The sequence below is a fragment of the Saccoglossus kowalevskii genome, chromosome 15 (assembly GCF_978046115.1).
Source record: "Saccoglossus kowalevskii chromosome 15, keSacKowa6.1, whole genome shotgun sequence".
NCBI classification, from domain to species: domain Eukaryota; kingdom Metazoa; phylum Hemichordata; class Enteropneusta; family Harrimaniidae; genus Saccoglossus; species Saccoglossus kowalevskii.
The window spans coordinates 13,379,202-13,402,687 of NC_140655.1; the positions used below are offsets into that span (position 1 = coordinate 13,379,202).

General features: G+C 35.2%; 1 protein-coding gene across 1 annotated transcript; it reads left to right on the forward strand.

The window, feature by feature from the left end:
* The first annotated feature begins 8,863 nt into the window (after positions 1 to 8,863).
* On the forward strand, positions 8,864 to 21,996 carry LOC100368415 (chymotrypsin-like protease CTRL-1). The gene is made up of 7 exons (XM_002733585.2): positions 8,864 to 8,914; positions 11,500 to 11,580; positions 12,327 to 12,348; positions 12,587 to 12,758; positions 14,180 to 14,433; positions 19,421 to 19,551; positions 21,224 to 21,996. Exons 2-7 carry the CDS (start codon positions 11,509 to 11,511, stop codon positions 21,809 to 21,811), a joined length of 1,239 nt encoding a protein of 412 aa, XP_002733631.1. The 5' UTR covers positions 8,864 to 8,914; positions 11,500 to 11,508; the 3' UTR covers positions 21,812 to 21,996.
* The last annotated feature ends 1,490 nt before the right edge of the window (positions 21,997 to 23,486 follow it).

Below are 23,486 nucleotides of genomic sequence, written 5' to 3' on the forward strand. Positions count from 1 at the left end.
TTTAACAATAACATATCCTGCAATTACCATCATTCAACAATAGCATATCCTGCAATTAACATCATTTAACAATAACATATCCTGCAATTAACATCATTTAACAATAGCATATCCTGCAATTACCATCATTTAACAATAACATATCCTGTACGTACCATCATTTAAAAATAACATATCCTACAATTACCATCATTTAACAATAGCATATCCTGCAATTAACATCATTTAACAATAACATATCCTGTAAGTACCATCATTTAACAATAACATATCCTGCAATTACCATCATTTAACAATAGCATATCCTGCAATTAACATCATTTAACAATAACATATCCTGCAATTAACATCATTTAACAATAACATATCCTGCAATTACCATCATTTAACAATAGCATATCCTGCAATTACCATCATTTAACAATAGCATATCCTGCAATTAACATCATTTAACAATAGCATATCCTGCAATTACCATCATTTAACAATAACATATCCTGTAATTACCATCATTTAACAATAACATATCCTGCAATTACCATTATTCAACAATAGCATATCCTGTAAGTACCATCATTTAACAATAACATATCATGCAAATAACATCATTTAACAATAACATATCATGCAATTACCATCATTTAACAATAACATATCCTGTATGTACCATCATTTAAAAATAACATATCCTGCAATTACCATCATTTAACAATAGCATATCCTGCAATTAACATCATTTAACAATAGCATATCCTGCAATTAACATCATTTAACAATAACATATCCTGCAATTACCATCATTTAACAATAGCATATCCTGTAATTAACATCATTTAACAATAACATATCCTGCAATTACCATTATTCAACAATAGCATATCCTGTAAGTACCATCATTTAACAATAACATATCATGCAAATAACATCATTTAACAATAGCATATCCTGCAATTACCATCATTTAACAATAACATATCCTGTATGTACCATCATTTAAAAATAGCATATCCTGCAATTAACATCATTTAACAATAACATATCCTGTAAGTACCATCATTTAACAATAGCATATCCTGCAATTAACATCATTTAACAATAACATATCCTGTAAGTACCATCATTTAACAATAACATATCCTGCAATTACCATCATTTAACAATAGCATATCCTGCAATTAACATCATTTAACAATAACATATCCTGCAATTACCATCATTTAACAATAGCATATCCTGTAATTAACATCATTTAACAATAACATATCCTGCAATTAACATCATTTAACAATAACATATCCTGCAATTACCATCATTTAACAATAGCATATCCTGCAATTACCATCATTTAACAATAGCATATCCTGCAATTAACATCATTTAACAATAGCATATCCTGCAATTACCATCATTTAACAATAACATATCCTGTAATTACCATCATTTAACAATAACATATCCTGCAATTACCATTATTCAACAATAGCATATCCTGTAAGTACCATCATTTAACAATAACATATCATGCAATTAACATCATTTAACAATAACATATCCTGCAATTACCATCATTTAACAATAGCATATCTTGCAATTAACGTCATTTAACAATAGCATATCCTGCAATTAACATCATTTAACAATAACATATCCTGCAATTACCATCATTTAACAATAACATATCCTGCAATTAACATCATTTAACAATAACATATCCTGCAATTACCATTATTTAACAATAACATATCCTGCAATTACCATCATTCAACAATAGCATATCCTGCAATTAACATCATTTAACAATAACATGTCCTGCAATTACCATCATTTAACAATAACATATCCTGCAATTACCATCATTCAACAATAGCATATCCTGCAATTAACATCATTTAACAATAGCATATCCTGCAATTAACATCATTTAACAATAACATATCCTGTAATTACCATCATTTAACAATAACGTATCCTGCAATTACCATTATTCAACAATAGCATATCCTGTAAGTACCATCATTTAACAATAACATATCCTGCAATTACCATCATTTAACAATAACATATCCTGCAATTACCATCATTTAACAATAACATATCCTGCAATTACCATCATTCAACAATAGCATATCCATTAAGTACCATCATTTAACAATAACATATCCTGCAATTACCATCATTTAACAATAGCATATCCTGCAATTAACATCATTTAACAATAACATATCCTGCAATTACCACCATTTAACAATAACATATCCTGCAATTACCATCATAAACAGTAGCATATCCTGCAATTACCATCATTTAACAATAGCATAATCCTGTAAGTACCATCATTTAACAATAACATATCCTGCAATTACCATCATTTAACAGTAGCATATCCTGCAATTAACATCATTTAACAATAACATATCCTGCAATTAACATCATTCAACAATAGCATATCCTGCAATTACCATCATAAACAGTAGCATATCCTGCAATTACCATCATTTAACAATAGCATAATCCTGTAAGTACCATCATTTAACAATAACATATCCTGCAATTACCACCATTTAACAATAACATATCCTGCAATTACCATCATAAACAGTAGCATATCCTGCAATTACCATCATTTAACAATAACATAATCCTGTAAGTACCATCATTTAACAATAACATATCCTGCAATTACCATCATTTAACAGTAGCATATCCTGCAATTAACATCATTTAACAATAACATATCCTGCAATTAACATCATTCAACAATAGCATATCCTGCAATTACCATCATAAACAGTAGCATATCCTGCAATTACCATCATTTAACAATAGCATAATCCTGTAAGTACCATCATTTAACAATAACATATCCTGCAATTACCACCATTTAACAATAACATATCCTGCAATTACCATCATAAACAGTAGCATATCCTGCAATTACCATCATTTAACAATAGCATAATCCTGTAAGTACCATCATTTAACAATAACATATCCTGCAATTACCATCATTTAACAATAACATATCCTGCAATTACCATCATTTAACAATAACATGTCCTGCAATTACCATCATTTAACAATAGCATATCCTGCAATTAACATCATTTAACAATAACATATCCTGCAATTACCATCATTTAACAATAACATATCCTGCAATTACCATCATTTAACAATAACATGTCCTGCAATTACCATCATTTAACAATAACATGTCCTGCAATTACCATCATTTAACAATAGCATATCCTGCAATTACCATCATTTAACAATAACATATCCTGCAATTACCATCATTTAACAATAACATGTCCTGCAATTACCATCATTTAACAATAGCATATCCTGCAATTAACATCATTTAACAATAACATATCCTGCAATTACCATCATTTAACAATAACATATCCTGCAATTACCATCATTTAACAATAACATGTCCTGCAATTACCATCATTTAACAATAACATGTCCTGCAATTACCATCATTTAACAATAGCATATCCTGCAATTACCATCATTTAACAATAACATATCCTGCAATTACCATCATTTAACAATAACATGTCCTGCAATTACCATCATTTAACAATAACATGTCCTGCAATTACCATCATTTAACAATAACATGTCCTGCAATTACCATCATTTAACAATAACATATCCTGCAATTACCATCATTTAACAATAACATGTCCTGCAATTACCATCATTTAACAATAACATGTCCTGCAATTACCATCATTTAACAATAGCATATCCTGCAATTACCATCATTTAACAATAACATATCCTGCAATTACCATCATTTAACAATAACATGTCCTGCAATTACCATCATTTAACAATAACATGTCCTGCAATTACCATCATTTAACAATAACATATCCTGCAATTACCATCATTTAACAATAACATGTCCTGCAATTACCATCATTTAACAATAGCATATCCTGCAATTACCATCATTTAACAATAACATATCCTGCAATTACCATCATTTAACAATAACATGTCCTGCAATTACCATCATTTAACAATAACATGTCCTGCAATTACCATCATTTAACAATAACATATCCTGCAATTACCATCATTTAACAATAACATGTCCTGCAATTACCATCATTTAACAATACCATGTCCTGCAATTACCATCATTTAACAATAGCATATCCTGCAATTACCATCATTTAACAATAACATGTCCTGCAATTACCATCATTTAACAATAACATATCCTGCAATTACCATCATTTAGCAATAACATGTCCTGCAATTACCATCATTTAACAATAACATGTCCTGCAATTACCATCATTTAACAATAGCATATCCTGCAATTACCATCATTTAACAATAACATATCCTGCAATTACCATCATTTAACAATAACATATCCTGTAATTACCATCATTTAACAATAGCATATCCTGCAATTACCATCATTTAACAATAACATATCCTGCAATTACCATCATTTAACAATAGCATATCCTGTAATTACCATCATTTAACAATAACATATCCTGCAATTACCATCATTTAACAATAACATATCCTGTAATTACCATCATTTAACAATAGCATATCCTGCAATTACCATCATTTAACAATAACATATCCTGTAATTACCATCATTTAACAATAGCATATCCTGCAATTACCATCATTTAACAATAACATATCCTGCAATTACCATCATTTAACAATAACATATCCTGCAATTACCATCATTTAACAATAACATATCCTGTAAGTACCATCATTTAACAATAACATATCCTGCAATTACCATCATTTAACAATAACATATCCTGCAATTACCATCATTTAACAATAACATATCCTGCAATTACCATCATTTAACAATAACATATCCTGTAAGTACCATCATTTAACAATAACATATCCTGTAAGTACCATCATTTAACAATAACATATCCTGTAATTACCATCATTTAACAATAGCATATCCTGCAATTACCATCATTCAACAATAACATATCCTGTAATTACCATCATTTAACAATAGCATATCCTGCAATTACCATCATTTAACAATAACATATCCTGTAATTACCATCATTTAACAATAGCATATCCTGCAATTACCATCATTCAACAATAGCATATCCTGTAAGTACCATAATTTAAAGCGAACCTAAATGCGGCCTTAATTTATAGTTGTGTATATTCTAAACTGTATTCGAAATAATATTGCAGTGGTTTATTTTTGTTTTAATTATAACTGTAGCTTGGATAGGCATTTGAAGTGCTTGCCATGGAGGTCTTTCATGGAGGGGAATAATTAACGAACGAAAATATTTAACATCCGGGTACTTTTCAAAGCTATGACGTTTTAGTATCTGATCGCATTCGTATACGCCATTGTACATAGCCGTTCATGCTGCCAAGTATTGTGTACTATTAGTATAAACTCAACTTTTATATGCACAATGTGCTTTTTAAAACTTGGGTTAGAGCCTTATGCGTTTGAACCACAGTATTCTGAGAGTGAAAGCCCAATTGCGTTAAAGTACCGTACTTCCCTGATCGCAAGCCCCAATCGAGTATGAAGCCCATCCCTATGTTTTTACTTGGTATTTATCGAGTTGAGGGCATTCACGATTATAAGCCCAGAGTGTTTTTACTGGGCGGCGACGATATTCTTTAAAATATGCGTGTAAAAGGTGTGTTTCATTTCATAATAATCGTGATTGGCATGTTACTTTGGTTCATGCTTTTAGTTTTATGAGAAAACTCGCATTAATTTCAAGTTCAGAGTGCATGGCGAACGTACACAACGTGATTCGCATCGTTTCTATTCTGTCATTTACTCAGGATGAACATCGATGTTGCAATTCTGGAGTAATTCATATTTCTTTGAGTAGTAGCCTTCGAAAAGCCAAAAATGTGATCGTCAAGACGTGTACCTGGTTATCGGGCATGGTTTACTTTGAGACTATCATGAAAGGCCTAGGGTTTGAACGATGAGACATGTTGGCGACCGAGAAAGGTGTTTAAATTCTTCCTCCACACTCAGTTTACCCACGGTTACTATTAACCGTCGTTTATATTTCGGAAATTGCGAATCGCCAGTTTTTAGGGAAAAAATCATCGTTTTTTCGTTGCAATCAGTGCTACAAATCGCATTTTAACATTGCGGTAATTCACTTCCGCATTGCGCTAAAATATCATCGTCAATAATCGGAAAATTTCATCATTACGACACATCATTTTGATTGGTTAATGAAAGACATGACCTGTTATGTCAAAGGAAGTTGTTCCAGGTCAAATCGTGCTGAAAAACCTCATGGTGGAAAATTGTTTTGCGTCGAGAGTTTGCGTACGATCGAAAACATACCAAAACGAAGATAATGATAAATGCCTTCGTCCACTGTTTCCTCACAGACCCTACCCATTATTTCACCGTAAATTCAGACGGTATGTAAATCGTATTGTAATAAAATGTGTGTGTTTTTTATGAACATGTTTGTTTCTTCATTGTAAGTATCGTTCAAATCAATGACGCATTTTTTTTCAAAAATAAGTATTATTTTCCCGAGCCCGGCGTGGTGAACGAATTTTTCTTTTGGATAATTTTTCGTTGTTTGCAAGATGGTTACAGTGTTTAACCCCAAAAACAAAATATTTTTTTCTGAGTTGGTCCTCGAGTACAAACTCATCCCTTACTTTTCCTTTACGTGTTCATGCCTCCGGGCTTATTATCAGTGAAGTACGGTATACTGTGACGATTCAGATCAGTCCAATGTGAGTGATGAGAGTATATCGTCGACGATGCCCCTTGTTCGGATGAAAGTTTTATTTCAAATTACACGGAAGTCTGTGAACAATCTGCTTGGTGTTCCTGTGACACTTGTCCCATGATTTGCCAGTGCAGCCCCGTGAATACATGGACAAAAAATGTTTCCACCACCACGCTACGAATTCAAGATTGCATACTCCAGCATCCATACTTTGAATAATTTGCACGCCGCACAGTGCAGTACTGTAAACAGCATTTATTAGACAGTTAGACAAAAAACAAAACAAAATGCCTGTCTCGATCAATCGCACATCCATAATGTTTGTTTGTTGATATGCTTGTAAATAACATTAACGTAAAAGTCGAAACAACCTAGACTAGAAGTCAATTCACCAGTCCAGCTAACTATGGCTCCCTAAGTTGCTTATATTTAATCAGATACTATTTCGTCATCATGCTTTGTTACCTTACCTGTTTATACCTCATGAGGGCGTTTTTTATGGCAAGATGGCGCAAACGGAAATCCTTCGCAGGTTTATGGTTTCTCATATTTAAATCATCATAACTCTGAAGATAATCATTTTTTTAATTTTTTTTTTCAAATTTATAATCAATATACATAACTTGATAAATACAAACACCAAAATAGGCTTTATTTAGTTCCCCTTTAACAATATACCAGAAACTGTGAAGGGTTTATCGACTGACGACAATAACGGGCAAAATACGAGGTAGGTGGATGACACCCAAAAGCCTGAGCTTGTGTGAATGTTGGCATAACCGATCTAGACAGAACGGAGATCTTAACTTTATGATAACAAGCGGGAGTTGTGAGAGACATGAATCAACTCGACTTGTGTTTAACATTGTACCGAAAGCAATACGCTATATTTTTAGGACACTGATAACAGGTTAGTTATTTCTTTCGTCATCTGATAACAGGTAATTTACTTGATTGACACTGATAAATATGCGTCAAATGAGGTGCATTTGTAAATACGTTTTAAACCCACCCGACAACCAACTGCTATGCAATACTACTGTCCGATTATCAATTTGTATCTAATGGTGAATGTAGTCTGACGCCATGACCAATACTTATCAATTAAGTTTCCGTGGGGGGTAAGGGGTTTGGAAAATAACTAAAGGAATTAAGTTTTTTTTATCCGACATCGATCTTTTGACGTCGTCCCTTAGGCATTTATATTGGTCACATTTATTGGCGAGGAAAGGGTGATCATCACAATTAACTAATTATATGCAGATTTTGACATTCCAATAAAGATTAAGATTAAAATTACTTTCGCAGTGGTAAGTTCATAAGGAAAGAAATGAGAGATTCGACAAAAGTCTGAACTTCATTGCAATTGGAATATTGTGTCAACTCTACAAGCAAACAGATACACAAACTGTGTAAAAGTCTTGACATTGAATACTGTTTTATGAAAGTATAATGTATAATAAGGAGGCTTGAGAGGAACTCCTAGTTTTGATTCTTTTTCACTTCGTACCTATATATCTACCTTGAAGTTGACAATGGTCGGCCATACTGTTTGAAATAGAAATAGATCATATCACATCCACTACACCATGTTTGGTAGCACATAATTTACATAATAAACAAAGCGTCATGAAAGTGCATTACACTTTTGTACATCACAGTTTGGCTGTATATCGTGACGTCCATTATCTTTGATGATTTGTTCATGTATTTTTGTGATTCATTCGTTTACTGTGCTTACTTACTGTATTTTCCTTCAGGTATTTGAAGTTATCCCTATGTTATGATTCTAAAATACGCTGAGACTCTATGGTAGGAATAGAGGATTTACAAATCCCCTAAATCCTACAATGTTAGATTACGAAGCTACATTAATCACACGATGCTTCTGGTGTCATGTCACTGTCAGTGAAGGTGAGTGACATGTAATTCATATTCCACGATCTATTATGTTGGAAATTGACATATTGGATAAAATGTATACATACAAAAAAACAAAAAGCACTGTTCTGGGCATTGTCTGTGATATTTTGATTGACAACGTCAGTGTGCATAAAATACACAAACAACGTATTGTACCAGTATTCATATGACTCATTCAGAGTGGAAACGTTTTGCTGCATTGAAGTTCCAATACAGTGAAGGTAAGATACATTACATGTTGATATGCATGCCTATATACGAACGTTTGTCGGAAACTACAATGTTTACTAAATCAGTCAAGGTATGGAGGTGATTTGAATAAAAATAGAGAAAAGTTATTTCTCAAAAAGCGTATGTTTGGAGAACCAGCTGTCAAATATGTCCTATTTTATATGTTGGAATGCTTTAAGGGGTTAGCATAAGTTTAATATTTTTTTATTTTAAATTATTGATAGTTATGACAATATCTATGACTTTGCTTTATTGCTTTATTGCTTAATTTCCGCGACCGACCGACCGCATTTTAATCACTCTTTTTTCGCTCGCTCGCTCATTGAAAACACCGACCGCTCCCCCAAACACTGATCACACATGAGTAGTCGAAATGGTTGTTTCCCAAATCTAATAGTTGCATGACACTTGTATCGTCAAAGCAACTCAACTGGGTCTTCTTGTTACGTGTTTTGGGTGCTTGTTCTAAATTTAATATTAAATTTAAGACAGTTACGTGAAAAGAGATAACTTCTTTCGACGATACCAAAACCACGTCGGTCCACAGTCTGGTAAAATTTGACATCCAATTTTCAAAATTAAGTAACGATCATGAATGAGCTCGATCTATACGTACCGTAAAAGTGTTCCCACAACAAATATTTTTGACTAAAATGGCCACATGCTCTGAAAAAATAGAACAGAGCTTGACATACATGAATAATTTATTAGGCTTCAGAAAAAACGTGTCAAATTTAGTTAAAGCCATAAATATTTGGTTGCCAGACGATGAACAATTCGAAGTCCTTCAGGGCGGAAAATCATCGACCCTACTCTGGTTTACCTTATTTCACTGATAAAGAACTAACAAAGAAAACTCGCCGTGGACTCAGCCTAGTTTTTTTTCTGAACTGAGGTCAAAACCCCTCTGTTGTAGTTTCACGATGTAAAATGAAATATATATAATAATAATACTTGTTTAATTACTTGGGTTTTCAGGCAACAAATCACAGGACATGATCTTCATGAATTATGGTCAATGTTTGTCCTGTCTCGGCTGATTGTGTTAAATGCCAGACGTCGGGACCAACGCCCGTTCTAAACTCAGTATGGAGAAACCAACGGGGATCGAAATTCCAAACAAATTATTGGGGCCCGGTCGACAGACGTTAAAAAACAATGGAAATTATCAACGAAAGAGGAGATTTTTCTAGATATTTACAAACATACTGTCATGACAAACATATGTAACATTAACAAATACACAAAGAGGTGTAATATTAGGTTTTATTCCAGGCTTAGAAATATTTTCTTACACTCAGCTCGTGCATGGAACTGCCATTTAGCTTCATGGTCCTTCAGCTTGTCTTCGCCTTGGGGGAAAACAACAATAATTATACAAACCGTAAACACATTGCGAAGAATCAACAATCGGGGAAGAAAACCCACACAACCATGTCGTACATGTGTTGAAATACATTTTGTATTTCACCTCAGAATATTGTTGAAAATAAATTATTCATTCCAAGCCAAATCGAGGTCAAAAGGTCAGATTGCGTGCATATAATTATAGATAGTTAAAACAAAAAGTATTTGAACTTTTGTCGGCTGTTCAACATCTATAAGAACCAAAACGACAATTATAAAACAATGTGAACCTTCGAAATTTTCCGTCTGCGAGCGAGCGGGTGGTGATATTTCGGAGTTTTCGCGATTGAAAATAAAGCGGAAATTGTCCAGTCGAATTCAAAAACCGGTCTCAAAAGCGAGCAAAAAAAAAGGCGAAGTCATTTCTTTTGTTCGCACCACGGTTACTAAAAAAGAACCGTGTTCGCACGCTTGCTACGACCAAAAACACACTTTTTTAGTGTCTTAGCTACATGATCAGTTTTACAGTGAACAGTTATCAAAACAAATTGAAGACATCCTTTTTCTTTATTTGGACCTTTCTGAGATTTCAAAACATATTTCATCCTGTCTTTAACGCGTATAACATTTAGCCCCGACATTAGAAGGCACTATTTAGTAGCTGGTCGCTTGGCAGACATGTTTCAATAATTATAACTTCATATTTTTCAAGATTTTTAGGCATAGTTTAAGATTCATTGACCTTGAACGTTTTTTGCGTTTATCTTGAAATTGATTTCTACGTAGTTCTACAGATTCAGTACGCAATTTCTAACAAACAAAACGGCAGATCGTCGCAATTTGACTTTACCGCTATATAGAGTACTGGAGGAATGTTCCTGGATTTTTTTCTGCCTGCCTTCGTCTAGATTTTCTGCTTATTTTTATTTTGAGACATGTTGTTTTTACTCAGATATTAACGTCCAAACATTTGAAATAGGGCTACATAAAAACAAATTATAGTTGCCAAAAAACGAAGAACATTGTACTTGAAGCACTCCTCTATAATATTTACATAACAAAATATATTCAGTCGTGGTGCAAATTAATTATTAACCCCTTAAATCACGTCATGGTTTGCTGCTAAAAAACGTATGTCATAGTTTACATGGACAAGTACTCTGCCCAAAGAGTTTTCCGTCGTGTACTTTTTTTTACAACCCTGATCATTATTGACTTTTTATGACAGGATACTATAATGGATTTCCAGTATATATACCTGATAGTAATCGTTGCATTCTGCTCGGAGATTTCTGGGCAATTGTATCCTGTAAGTACCATCATTTAACAATAACATATCATGCAATTACCATCATTTAACAAAAGAATATCATGCAATTACTATCATTATGTAATCTTGTACGTCGGACTTACTGGTAATGAGTTCAAAACAAGATACAGAAACCACACGGCCTCATTTCGCAATCAGGCCTCCAGAAATGCGACAGAACTAAGTAAACACGTCTGGTCACTCAAAGAAAAAGATATTGAATATAAAATACAATGGAAAATTCTTGCTCGCGGTAGCCCGTATAATAGATCCAGCAAACGATGTATTCTATGTTTGAAAGAAAAATTCATCATAATTTTTAGACCCCACCACTCCACATTAAACAAAAGAAATGAGCTCGTGTCAGCATGCCGACACAGATCAAAAGCTCTAATATGTAACAATTAAACTTTCTATTTAATTTTAATTAATATGTTAATTTGCGAAGCTTACAATGTATGCTCTTTGGTGCAGTGAATGATTAAACATAAAGCTCCTGATGAGTGAGGTACTTGTACCTTACAAAACAGTGCTGTTGAGTTTCAATATTCATGTAGTTGTGTATTAATTCCTCTATCACCGTATATATATATATATATATATGACAGTTTATGTGAACAATGTGAAGCAGGATTCAGCTGTTCGTATTTCCCTGTAGTAATTAAACCAAAGCGCCAATAGCGCCACCACGTTTATTAACTTATTATTTTACATTGCTCTATCATTTATTTCATCAATCTATATAGAACCGCAGTATAGAGCTACATGGTAAGATACTGCTACAGCTTATATACATAATTCTTTTTACTGACGTCACTGTTTTGAATAAATTACTATGCGAATCGTATTCAATAAGACACAATTGACTCTAAGATTGAAGAAACTGTTTTTATTTGTGTTTATGTTTTTTATTCAGTGCCACAAAACAAGGGCCAACTGACGTAAGATTACGTATTAATAACCTAACATAACAAACCGTTATTTTTTTCATTTTAATTGTGTGCAGCTATTGACGGGTACATTTCGGTAAACATATACAATGGTACTGACGCAGAAATAAATGATTATCCATGGCAGGCAGCTTTGTTGTATAAGTCTGGTGATTATTGGTATTTTATCTGTGGGGGATCACTTATCAGTAACCGACACGTATTGACGGCGGCGCATTGTGTTGACGGGTAATGTACACCACTAAATTTATCACACGAGAAATTATATTATATCAGATTTATTAAACTCGCGCAATCGAACATCATCTTGTCCGTGGATTTACCTTGTTGTTTTCATGCTAAATATGCTAATTTTACGCTTTCCTCCATTTCATTGCCCATTGGCGGATTTAGATTGGGGTCAAGGGGGCCGCGGCCCCCCTATTTTTAACAACCAACAGGGCTTCGCGCCATCGGCGCTCGCAAACTTGGCCTTCGGCCAACTTATCGGCCCTCCTATTCCAGAATCCAAGATCCACCCCTGTTGCCGTCTATTCAATACGCGAAGGAACAAAAATCCTTTACCCTAAACAAAAACGGCTTTTATATTGTTATAGAAAAGTTATTATCACCGCAACGCCATAAGTTACAACGTGTAGTCATTTTAAGGTAGTTTACAGGGTATGTTTATCCTACCATATAAGGAAATACGAATTCCAAATATGGAATGATTACGCGCGTAAGCGTCCTCTAATAATAAAAACAAACATGGCTGCCACCAGCATTTAATCGGACTCCTCACAAAGACGTTCGCTGATTCTGTTCTAAATTTTTGGATTTCGGCATTCCCATGACGTATCCATGGAAGGAAAAGATGTATAATAATAAGAATATTACGAGATACCTCAAAGTATGCACTTAGACAGTACGCCGTCGACACTGCCACCGTATTGTCTTCGTGCATACTTTAAAGTATCCTTGTAGTAACCTCATATTACTACACATAAGATATGACTAGCTTTTAAGAATACATAAAGCATAGTTTATGTGGATTCTCAGTGTTACTGCGTCTTTAGGGCATATGGACATGACGAAGCCCCGAAAGTTGCTATGAGTTAACAAGCCCCTGTGGTTTCGGGCCTGTAATGTGTGGCTTTAAAGTTTAAAGTGATCGTAACTTTTCACGAAGCAGTGTTCTTCAATAAACCAGATGGCATAATTGCAACATGGATATTAAATTAGATGTAATCATGGAGGCTTAAATAAATATTTGGCCATCGATGGTAGCTCCATGTGCCTGTTCTAGTTGAAGCAATAAAATGTCGGACAATCGATATAATGTAGTATTCTAAATCAAAGATTTCCACGAACTGTGAAATATGGAGTGTACAATTAATGTACAAAAATGCAGATCGTTAAATCACAAAAATATGCACTTTATCGAGATTACACTCGTCCTTCCTATAGAAAAATAAATATGACAACCAAATAAGCAATTTATTTGCCGTTGATTATTCTAAAATAGACCAAAATATCATATTATGCATTACATCATTAGCCACAAATTGGGTTCACATGGTGTACTACTATCTTTTCTGCATATACTCGCATGCACGCGATGAGAAAATCATTAACTATTTTTATTTTATATATCTTTTATTCCATTTCAGTGACGTTAATGCGCCAGGACGTTTTGGCATTTTACTTAATACTGCCGTACTTAGTCTTAATGGTAAAATAGATGTGGAGAAAATAACAATGAGTGAATTTTATGACTCCTCGGAATTTCACAGTGACTGGGCCGTTATCACAATGTCAAAGGATGTACAATTAGGAGTTGGGGTAAACACAATTCCATTAGCAGAGACGTACGAAGAACTTAATAACTGCGTAATTACTGGTTGGGGTACTGCACAGAGGGACGGTATGTTGAAACAGACTTGGAGCCTAATGTTTTTGTTCAAGTTGTATCTTCCACGTAACTTTCAGAATTTTACCGGTCGACTAATGTTGAGGCCTTCTTGCATTTAAGGTAGCGAGAAGGGAAATTTTCACTTTTTTCTTGATTTTTCAAAAATTGATAAAACGGTTACTTCAGACCTTGATACATCATCCCAGGTTTACAAAAGATCAAAATTGCAAAATAACGTTGCTTAAATTAGTGTTTTAAAACGCTAGAAGAAAAGACTACAATTGCCGTTTCATGCATATTTGCATAATGTTTATCTTTGGAAGGGTTTAAATGATAACATCTTATCTATATACTCTGTTGTTGACGATTCTGATATAACGGGTGATAAGCTTTCCATCGCAAACAATGCGTGTTTATCTAACGTCCATTGCCAGCATTATTGTCAGTCGAGACTTCGTCGGAGAAACATGGTCATACAGTCCGGGCATACAGTATTCATTTCGCCCAACCTTCCGCTTTTACATCGGCCGCTTATCGCTTAATTACCGACCATGCGGTCTTGTCCGACCGGAAACCGACCGCATTTTAATCGCGTTTTTTTTTTCGCTAGCTCGCTCATTGAAACACCGACCGCTTACCCAAATACGGATCACTGGCACATGAGTGGTCGAAATGGTGGTTTTGATAGTAAAGTGTGAACATACAACTAGTATTAACTATTATTAAATTCTAAACGACACCTCAAATCTAATAGTTGTACGGCACTTGTATCCTGAAAGCAACTGAACTGTGACCTCTTGTTACATGTTTTGGGTGTTTGTTCTAGATGTACTATTTTTTATTATTTTAATGACAGTTACGTGAAAAAAGCATAGGTGACTCATTTTGACAGAGTAGAGAAACGAGGAAATGATTAATGATTGTTAATGATTAATTCCCGAAATAACGATACCGAATCCACGTCGGTCCATGTCTGGTAAAATTTGACATTCAATTTTCAAAAATAAGTCACGATCATTGAATGAGTTCAGTCTATACCGTACCGTTAAAGTGTTCCCACAACAAATATGTTCGACTAAAAACGGCCACATGCCCTGAAAAAATCGAACAGAGCTTGACATGTACGAATAATTTATTGGGCTTAAAAAAACGTGTCAAATTTAGTTATAGTCATAAATATTTGGTGGCCAGTCGATGAACAATTCGTAACTCAGGATTCACACGGAAGTTCTTCAGGGCTGAAAATCATCGACCCTACCCTGGTTTACTTTATATCACAACTTGCAGAGAAAACTGATTCGCCGTGGACTCTAATGTATCTAAGCCTAGTATTTTCTTTTTGAACTGAGGTCAAATTCCATCCGTTTGTCAAAATATACCGATATTTTTCAGCGAATTTTGAAGCCGGTCACAGCACAAAACATTATGTGAATCGACGCCGGAAATTGGATGGTACGACGACCTTTCAATTAGCGTCAAATGTGCTTTGTTACAACATCATTGATTAGTTGAAAGTCACATGATCGGAGCACAACCTGGGTCACAGAACCATATTTGTCCGTATTATCAACAGGACCTCGCAAAAGAACCACACCCACATTTTCAATCTTTTTTAGAGCGGAAGTTGCCAACAAATGTCAAAAAACTCGTGAATTTCGTGGATTCGAATAAAATGAAGCAAGCGATTGATAAGAATGATTATTAATATTTTCCCCGATGCTCTTCGAATTTTTAGTTTTTTTTTATTTCAAGGTAAGAAATGGCTAGTTGAAGTTGCATCGTCTTCAATGCGGTTGTTTTACCGCGAACAACTCCAGCTCTGTTGTAGTTTTGCGATGTAATTAAAATATATATTATAATAATAATAGTACTTGTTAAATTATTTGGGGTCTCAGCCCACAAATTACGGACATGATCCCCATGAATAACGGTAAATGTTTGTCCAGTTTCGGCTGATTGTGTTGATCGACGCCCTTCCTAAACTCAGTATGGAGAAACCAACTGGTATCGACATTCCAAACAAATTATTGGGACACGGTAAACAGACATTCCAAACAATCGAAATTATCAACGAAAACGAGATTTTTCTAGATATTTACAGACATACTGTCATTAAAAACATATGTAAAATTAACAAATACACAAAGAGGTGTAATATAAGGTTTTATTTTTGGCTTAGAAATATTTCCTTTCACTCAGCCCTTGCATGAAACTGCCATTTAGCTTCATGGTCCTTCAGCTTGTCTTTGCCTCGGGGAAAAACAACAATAATTATACAAAACACATTGCGAAGACTCAACAATCAGGAAAGAAAACCCAGACAACATATCGTACTTGTGTTGAAATACATTTTGTATTTCACGTCAGAATATTGTTCAAAATAAAATATTCAGTCCAAGCCAAATCGAGGTCAAAGGGTCAAATTGCGTGCATATAATTATAGTTAAAACAAAAAGTATTTGAACTTTTGTCAGCTGTTGAACATTCATAAAAACCAGAAAGACAATTATAAGACAATGTGAACCTCGGAAATTTTTCTATTAATCCTAATTTCAAATGCGCGCGAGCCGGCGTGATATTTCGGGGTTTGCGCGGTCAAAAATAAAGCGGAAATTGTCCGGTCGACATCAACAAGCGGTCGCAAAAGCGAGTGAAAAAGGTGATTGGAAAGCGGAAGCGGGTGGGAGGTTGTGCGAAATAAGTACTGTAACTTTGCGCAACTTTCTTTTAAATCGTTTTATTTTCCAAGTCAATTATCTATTTTACTAATACCATTTTTTATAACGCAATGGCGAAGAAAAGAAAGCGTTGACAGACGAGGCAAAGAAAAATCTGCCACTCAGTGTCGCAGTCTGAAACATCGGCCATTTTGTTTCACCATGAAAACCGTTTTATTAGATCTCTTATCAGAGACACTTGAAGGAGTAGCCTGTTTGTAAACTGTCGGCGTGTACAGTGGGACAGTAATGTTTGTCAGAGGATTATCCCTCGTTGTGCGTTTGCATAACAATGGAAACCCGAACGTTCCTGGAGTACGGACCCAAATGCCAGCAGTTTTCTTCATTTTTCACGCTCGAGCATGAAATTATTCATTATCTGACACTCTTTATGAGTTCTATGATATCAGAGGTTAATATGTTTGGCCATTTTTAGTGTATATTTATAATAATGCAGCAAATTTACAGTGTTTCACTAACCAAAACTGTTTTTCGCGTTTTTCTCGAGTTGAGGTTTTGACTGAGTACGACTCATTGGGACCGCCGCCAAATGAAGTGCGTTCGGACTAGGACATTCAAACTCGCAGTTATCGTTCAAAAGATAATAATGGTGCGAAATATGTCTGGGTTTTTAAAGAAAATGCTTTGTCACAGAATAATAGTCTGTTAAAGGTGCCAAGTATGAAATAATTTGGGGACAAAAAAACAAACCTGCATAGAAATCGGAATAATAGGTCTTTTGATTACCGGGGACACATTTCAATGGACTTGATTACGGACAATGCATGACGTAAATTTCACCAGGAAATTCGGCAGTGTGCTCTCGCAATCGCGGTCATTTTTGCAAGGTTCGCCATTTTTGATGTCACGTGATAATTATGTAAACAATGACTGTCCAGTTTGTGCGAACTTGTACCTTTATACTTAGTCTTTTGAAATATATAAGCTAAATCACTGTTCTGAACGAGACAACAGACAGAGAATGTTTTATTCGAAAACGTCACAAAACTCTTCTCGCTACCTTAAGTTAATTCTCATCACAACGCGCCGCCAAACCAAGCGAATCCACAAATTTTGAGAATTGTTGTTATATAAAGTGCACTGTTTATTTACTGATTATGTATCGTACATTTCAAAAGTCAATAATCTACAATTTGATTTTTAGAAGAAAACAAAAACAAATGATATACTCTAAATATGCATGTCGGTCATCCCATTCTGGAATTGCATAGATCATTATTCTCAATAAATGTATTAAAGATTCAATTCCGTGCAATGTTTACTTAGACACTGGCTAAAGCTTTTCTCATTTTGGGGGAATATACATAATGGTGTGTATGACCATTTATAAAGTAACTAACCACAAAAAATACGCATCCAATCTGATCACAATAAATATCGTTAGTTCCTGAGGCAGTTTTTTTTTAAACAATAATTTTTCATACGCGATACAATGTTGGATAACACACACCATGACATTAGTCGTATTTATTTATTTATTTATTTATTTATTTATTTATTTATTTATTTATTTATTTATTTATTTATTTATTTATTTATTTATTTATTTATTTATTTATTTATTTATTTATTTATTTATTTATTTATTTATATAGCATAGCGTATTTCATCAACTGTTCATTTAAGTGTGTGGTAATGATATATTTAACTTTCCTTGTATTTGAAATGCCCTTTTAGAACTATATATTAACGTAATCAAACACTGGGTCAGTGACGTCATTTTTAAGGATATTACGTAACATATGTCAAAACCTAACTAAATTGATAAACTTATAACCCAGTTTGTACTCTGAATGTATATATATGGAAATTCTCTTCTCAGATTTGAGAAAACTGCTTGAACATCATTTACACCTTCTCATTGTATTTGGGTGTTGATGTCAATAAATTAGAAAAGAGATTAGTAAAATCAATAAACATCCATAGACAATATCGTGGTTTGCGAATATCTTTCTGCTAATGTCTTTTTGAAAAGGTGATAGCTGGGTACCAGAATAGACATTAACAACGTAATCTACGGAAAATATCTTGCTTAATATTAAGTCATGGTGTTATCATTATTTTTTTTACATTGTTTTACGTCATCTTCCAAGATTTGAGATCCTTTCGAATTAAAATGTTAGTTCCCATTGCCTACATCTTTTGATTAAATTTTGTTCGTATTCATATTTTTTTTAAAATCACAAGGAATGTCATTGTACAGAGCCCCTGATTTCAGGAGTGTAGTGATGTTTAAACTAAAAGTGCTTTCTTAATTACAGGTCCAATACATACTACACTCCAGAAAGGTGTAGTCGATATAATGCCATGGTTACAATGTAGACAATTATGGGGAAATTGGATTACAGATGACATGACCTGCGCAGGTAGCGGGTCAGTAGGTGTGTGTTCGGTAAGTTATGCACGTTATATTATTGTCACAATTTATAATCAATTGATCAAAGGTGAATTTAAGATTAATTCTTCGGTAATCCTAACCCTAAATCCCAACCCAATCTAAACAAATTGAGAAATACAAAATAGATGTGCTCACGTTCATGTCCCTCCCACTCTGGCATTGAAAAAAACAAAAAAAATAGATGTGCTCACATTCATGTCCCTCTCACTCTGGCATTGAGAGACAAAAAAATAGATTTGCTCACATGCATGTCCCTCTCACTCTGGCATTGAGAAACACAAAATATATGTGCTCACATTCATGTCCCTCTCACTCTGGCATTGAGAAACACAAAATATATGTGCTCACATTCATGTCCCTCCCACTCTGGCATTGAGAAACACAAAATATATGTGCTCACATTCATGTCCCTCCCACTCTGGCATTGAGAAACACAAAATATATGTGCTCACATTCATGTCCCTCTCACTCTGGCATTGAGAAACACAAAATATATGTGCTCACATTCATGTCCCTCTCACTCTGGCATTGAGAAACACAAAATATATGTGCTCACATTCATGTCCCTCTCACTCTGGCATTGAGAAACACAAAATATATGTGCTCACATTCATGTCCCTCCCACTCTGGCATTGAAAAAGAAAAAATAGATGTGCTCACATTCATGTCCCTCTCACTCTGGCATTGAGAGACAAAACAATAGATGTGCTCACATTCATGTCCCTCTCACTCTGGCATTGAGAAACACAAAATATATATGCTCACATTCATGTCCCTCCCACTCTGGCACTGAGAAACACAAAATAGATTTGCTCACATTCATGTCCCTCTCACTCTGGCATTGAGAAACACAAAATAGATGTGCTCACATTCATGTCCCTCTTACTCTGGCATTGAAAAACAAAAAAATAGATGTGCTCACATTCATGTCCCTCTCACTCTGGCATTGAGAGACAAAACAATAGATGTGCTCACATTCATGTCTCTCTCACTCTGGCATTGAGAAACACAAAATATATGTGCTCACATTCATGTCCCTCCCACTCTGGCACTGAGAAACACAAAATAGATTTGCTCACATTCATGTCCCTCTTACTCTGGCATTGAGAAACACAGAATAAAATTGCTCACATTCATGTCCCTCTTACTCTGCCATTGAGAAACACAAAATTCTATATTTCTCTTACTCTGGCATTGAGAAACACAAAATATATGTGCTCACATTCATGTCCCTCCCACTCTGGCATTGAAAAACACAAAATAGATTTGCTCACATTCATGTCCCTCTTACTCTGGCATTGAGAAACACAGAATAGATGCCCCTCCTACTTGTATAAACAGCTTTACACAACATATATATACACAACTTAGTACATTCTATAACTCTATTCTGGTATAAAAATCATAACATGTATATTTGCTCACGTGTGTACATTCTGATCAGTGATTACATTTGCCGAACATCTTTTATCTCTACAATTGTTTTGAGTGTATCTGATGGCATTACAATTGTAATACGACATTGTGGGCCAAGCTCTAATCACACAACAAAGTTCACTTACAAGGGCCATCGAACACAGGAAATAACAACCAGTGAGTTCAATTGACCAACCCATACACACAATACAAGATGATTGCCATGCAGCTTAATTTGTTTTTTAATTAGGGGGACAGTGGAGGACCGTTAGCTTGTTATGATGTACGTCAAGACCGCCTTGTTCTTCATGGTATTACAAGCTGGGGTCCTGTTCCATGTGGAGCAGATGGCCTTCCAGATGGATATGCTCGCGTTAGCGTATTTCGTGATGTTATTATGGATGTAGTGAATGAACAAACTACCACTGAGGCTCCAATTACTACTCCAATTGTATCCACTGCCGCTCCCACTACCACACCAGTTGCAGCTACCGCTGCTCCCACTACCACACCAGTTGCAGCTACCGCTGCTCCCACTACAACACCAGATGCAGCTACCGCTGCTCCCACTACCACACCAGTTGCAGCTACCGCTGCTCCCACTACCACACCAGTTGCAGCTACCGCTGCTCCCACTACCACACCAGTTGCAGCTACCGCTGCTCCCACTACAACACCAGATGCAGCTACCGCTGCTCCCACTACCACACCAGTTGCAGCTACCACTGCTCCCACTACCACACCAGTTGCAGGCACTGTCGTTCCCGATGGAGGAGGAAACAACGAAAAAGGACGAGGAAAAGGACATGGAAGGGGAGGAAAAGAAAAAAAGCAGTGAACCAAAAAATACGAGACTTCAAAGAAGCTTTTAACGCTCTACGATGCAGTCATAGATAAACAAAATGTCATTTAATTTGAAATCTAGTGTTTATTGCGAGTTCTAGATAAACTGTTGTGTACGCATTTGCTCCATTCTTCAGTTTATGTGTAATACAAAACAAAAATAGAATATCTCCAATCAAATTGATGTAGTGTATATTATTTGAGTGAGAGAGGGAGGGGGAGGAGCATAACACGTGCACAGCTCCCGTTCTTAACACGCACACATTATCTTTCTTTGACCAATTTGGTTAGAATTCAAATACTTGACCAATAACTATATAATGAGCAAATATTAAAACATACCTCACCATTAATTGTTTAATTAACGTACTAGTGCTATAACATGAACGTGTCAATGTATGCATTAAACAGGGCCACTCGTATTGTGTCTGCGCGGGAGGTGGAAAGTAACCGGAACCGGAAGGAATATATATTATGTTGTAATATCAGTTCTTATTCTGGTTGTATACTCTAAACGGCAGTAGATATCTGGTTAATCCATCCATGGGGAGGACTTCATTCAGTGAAAGTTATCATCTTTTCCTGGTGTGGGGATATGGGCTTGAATGACTGACTGATTAACTGCTACACAGAGAAATGTCGTTTCAAGTTTGTTTGTTTGTATGAGTGTGTGGGCCAGTTGATATCTATTATGGATGCCAAAGCAGTCAGTGTTCAATGACATTTGGGTTTATTGGGAGATTGGACTCGGATTTAGTTCCAAGACTCCAGTAGTGTTACAAACTACTGAAAAATGTAGGGGAATGTATATAATCAATATCCAATGGGAACAAACTCTAGGGTATTAAATCCTCCGTATAAAGGTCCACAGACTGGTTTTTTGGTGAAATCCTCCATTTATCAGGTTAGTTCCTAGCCCTCCAGATCCAAATTAGAATAGTCCATCCGAGTCAATCCATTCTGACTGGTTTTTCAAACGTCAGGCACCAACTTTTATAATGATTACGATTAGGTTGCATATTAATGGAGACTGCAACCAATCAAGCCCAAATGTCCGACTTTGCCAGTCTAACTAGGGGTGTGTGGGCCATTACCAAAGAGGATAATAACACCATGTCGAGATGCCTAGCAACAAATTGCTATGCGGGCTGTAAACCTTTGACAGTTGGCCTACTAGTTTACAAGCTGGATTGTTCATTTGTCCTATAGACCCGGCATACCCCAATTTCAAATTGTTCTAAAAACTCAACTTTGCCTAAATTTCCAAGAGCCAAAGCAGGGAATAATTCCATCACATTTTTAAATCATTCTCTCAAAAATCTAGATGACTAGATGCTTGATATATATGCAATATGCATAGCAACCACATGACGTAAAACGCAGGATCCTCGTTCTGTATTTTCTGAGTCAGAAATAATGCACACTTTCAATACGTGTGGTTTGTGTGTTCTCCCTTCGCTGGACGCATGGAGTCAGCCACTGCTGGCGCTGTATGCAATCAAAACCTACTAGTATTAAACTACAATGTAAAGGCCAGAAACAGTTGTTAAATTTGGTGACCAGTTTAGTATAATAGAAAGCGTGTACAGTTTTCAAATTACCACAACAGACAGAGTGGGGGTCAAAACCGAATATACGTGATTCCGGCTTTTCATACTAAATGCTTTCTA

Coding starts and splice junctions, on each gene's coding strand:
- LOC100368415 (XM_002733585.2), top strand. CDS start 11,509: ATGGATTTCCAGTATATATACCTGATAGTAATCGTTGCATTCTGCTCG. Junction 14,434..19,420: donor GGGTACTGCACAGAGGGACG/GTATGTTGAAAC, acceptor TCTTAATTACAG/GTCCAATACATACTACACTC. Junction 19,552..21,223: donor GGTCAGTAGGTGTGTGTTCG/GTAAGTTATGCA, acceptor TTTTTTAATTAG/GGGGACAGTGGAGGACCGTT.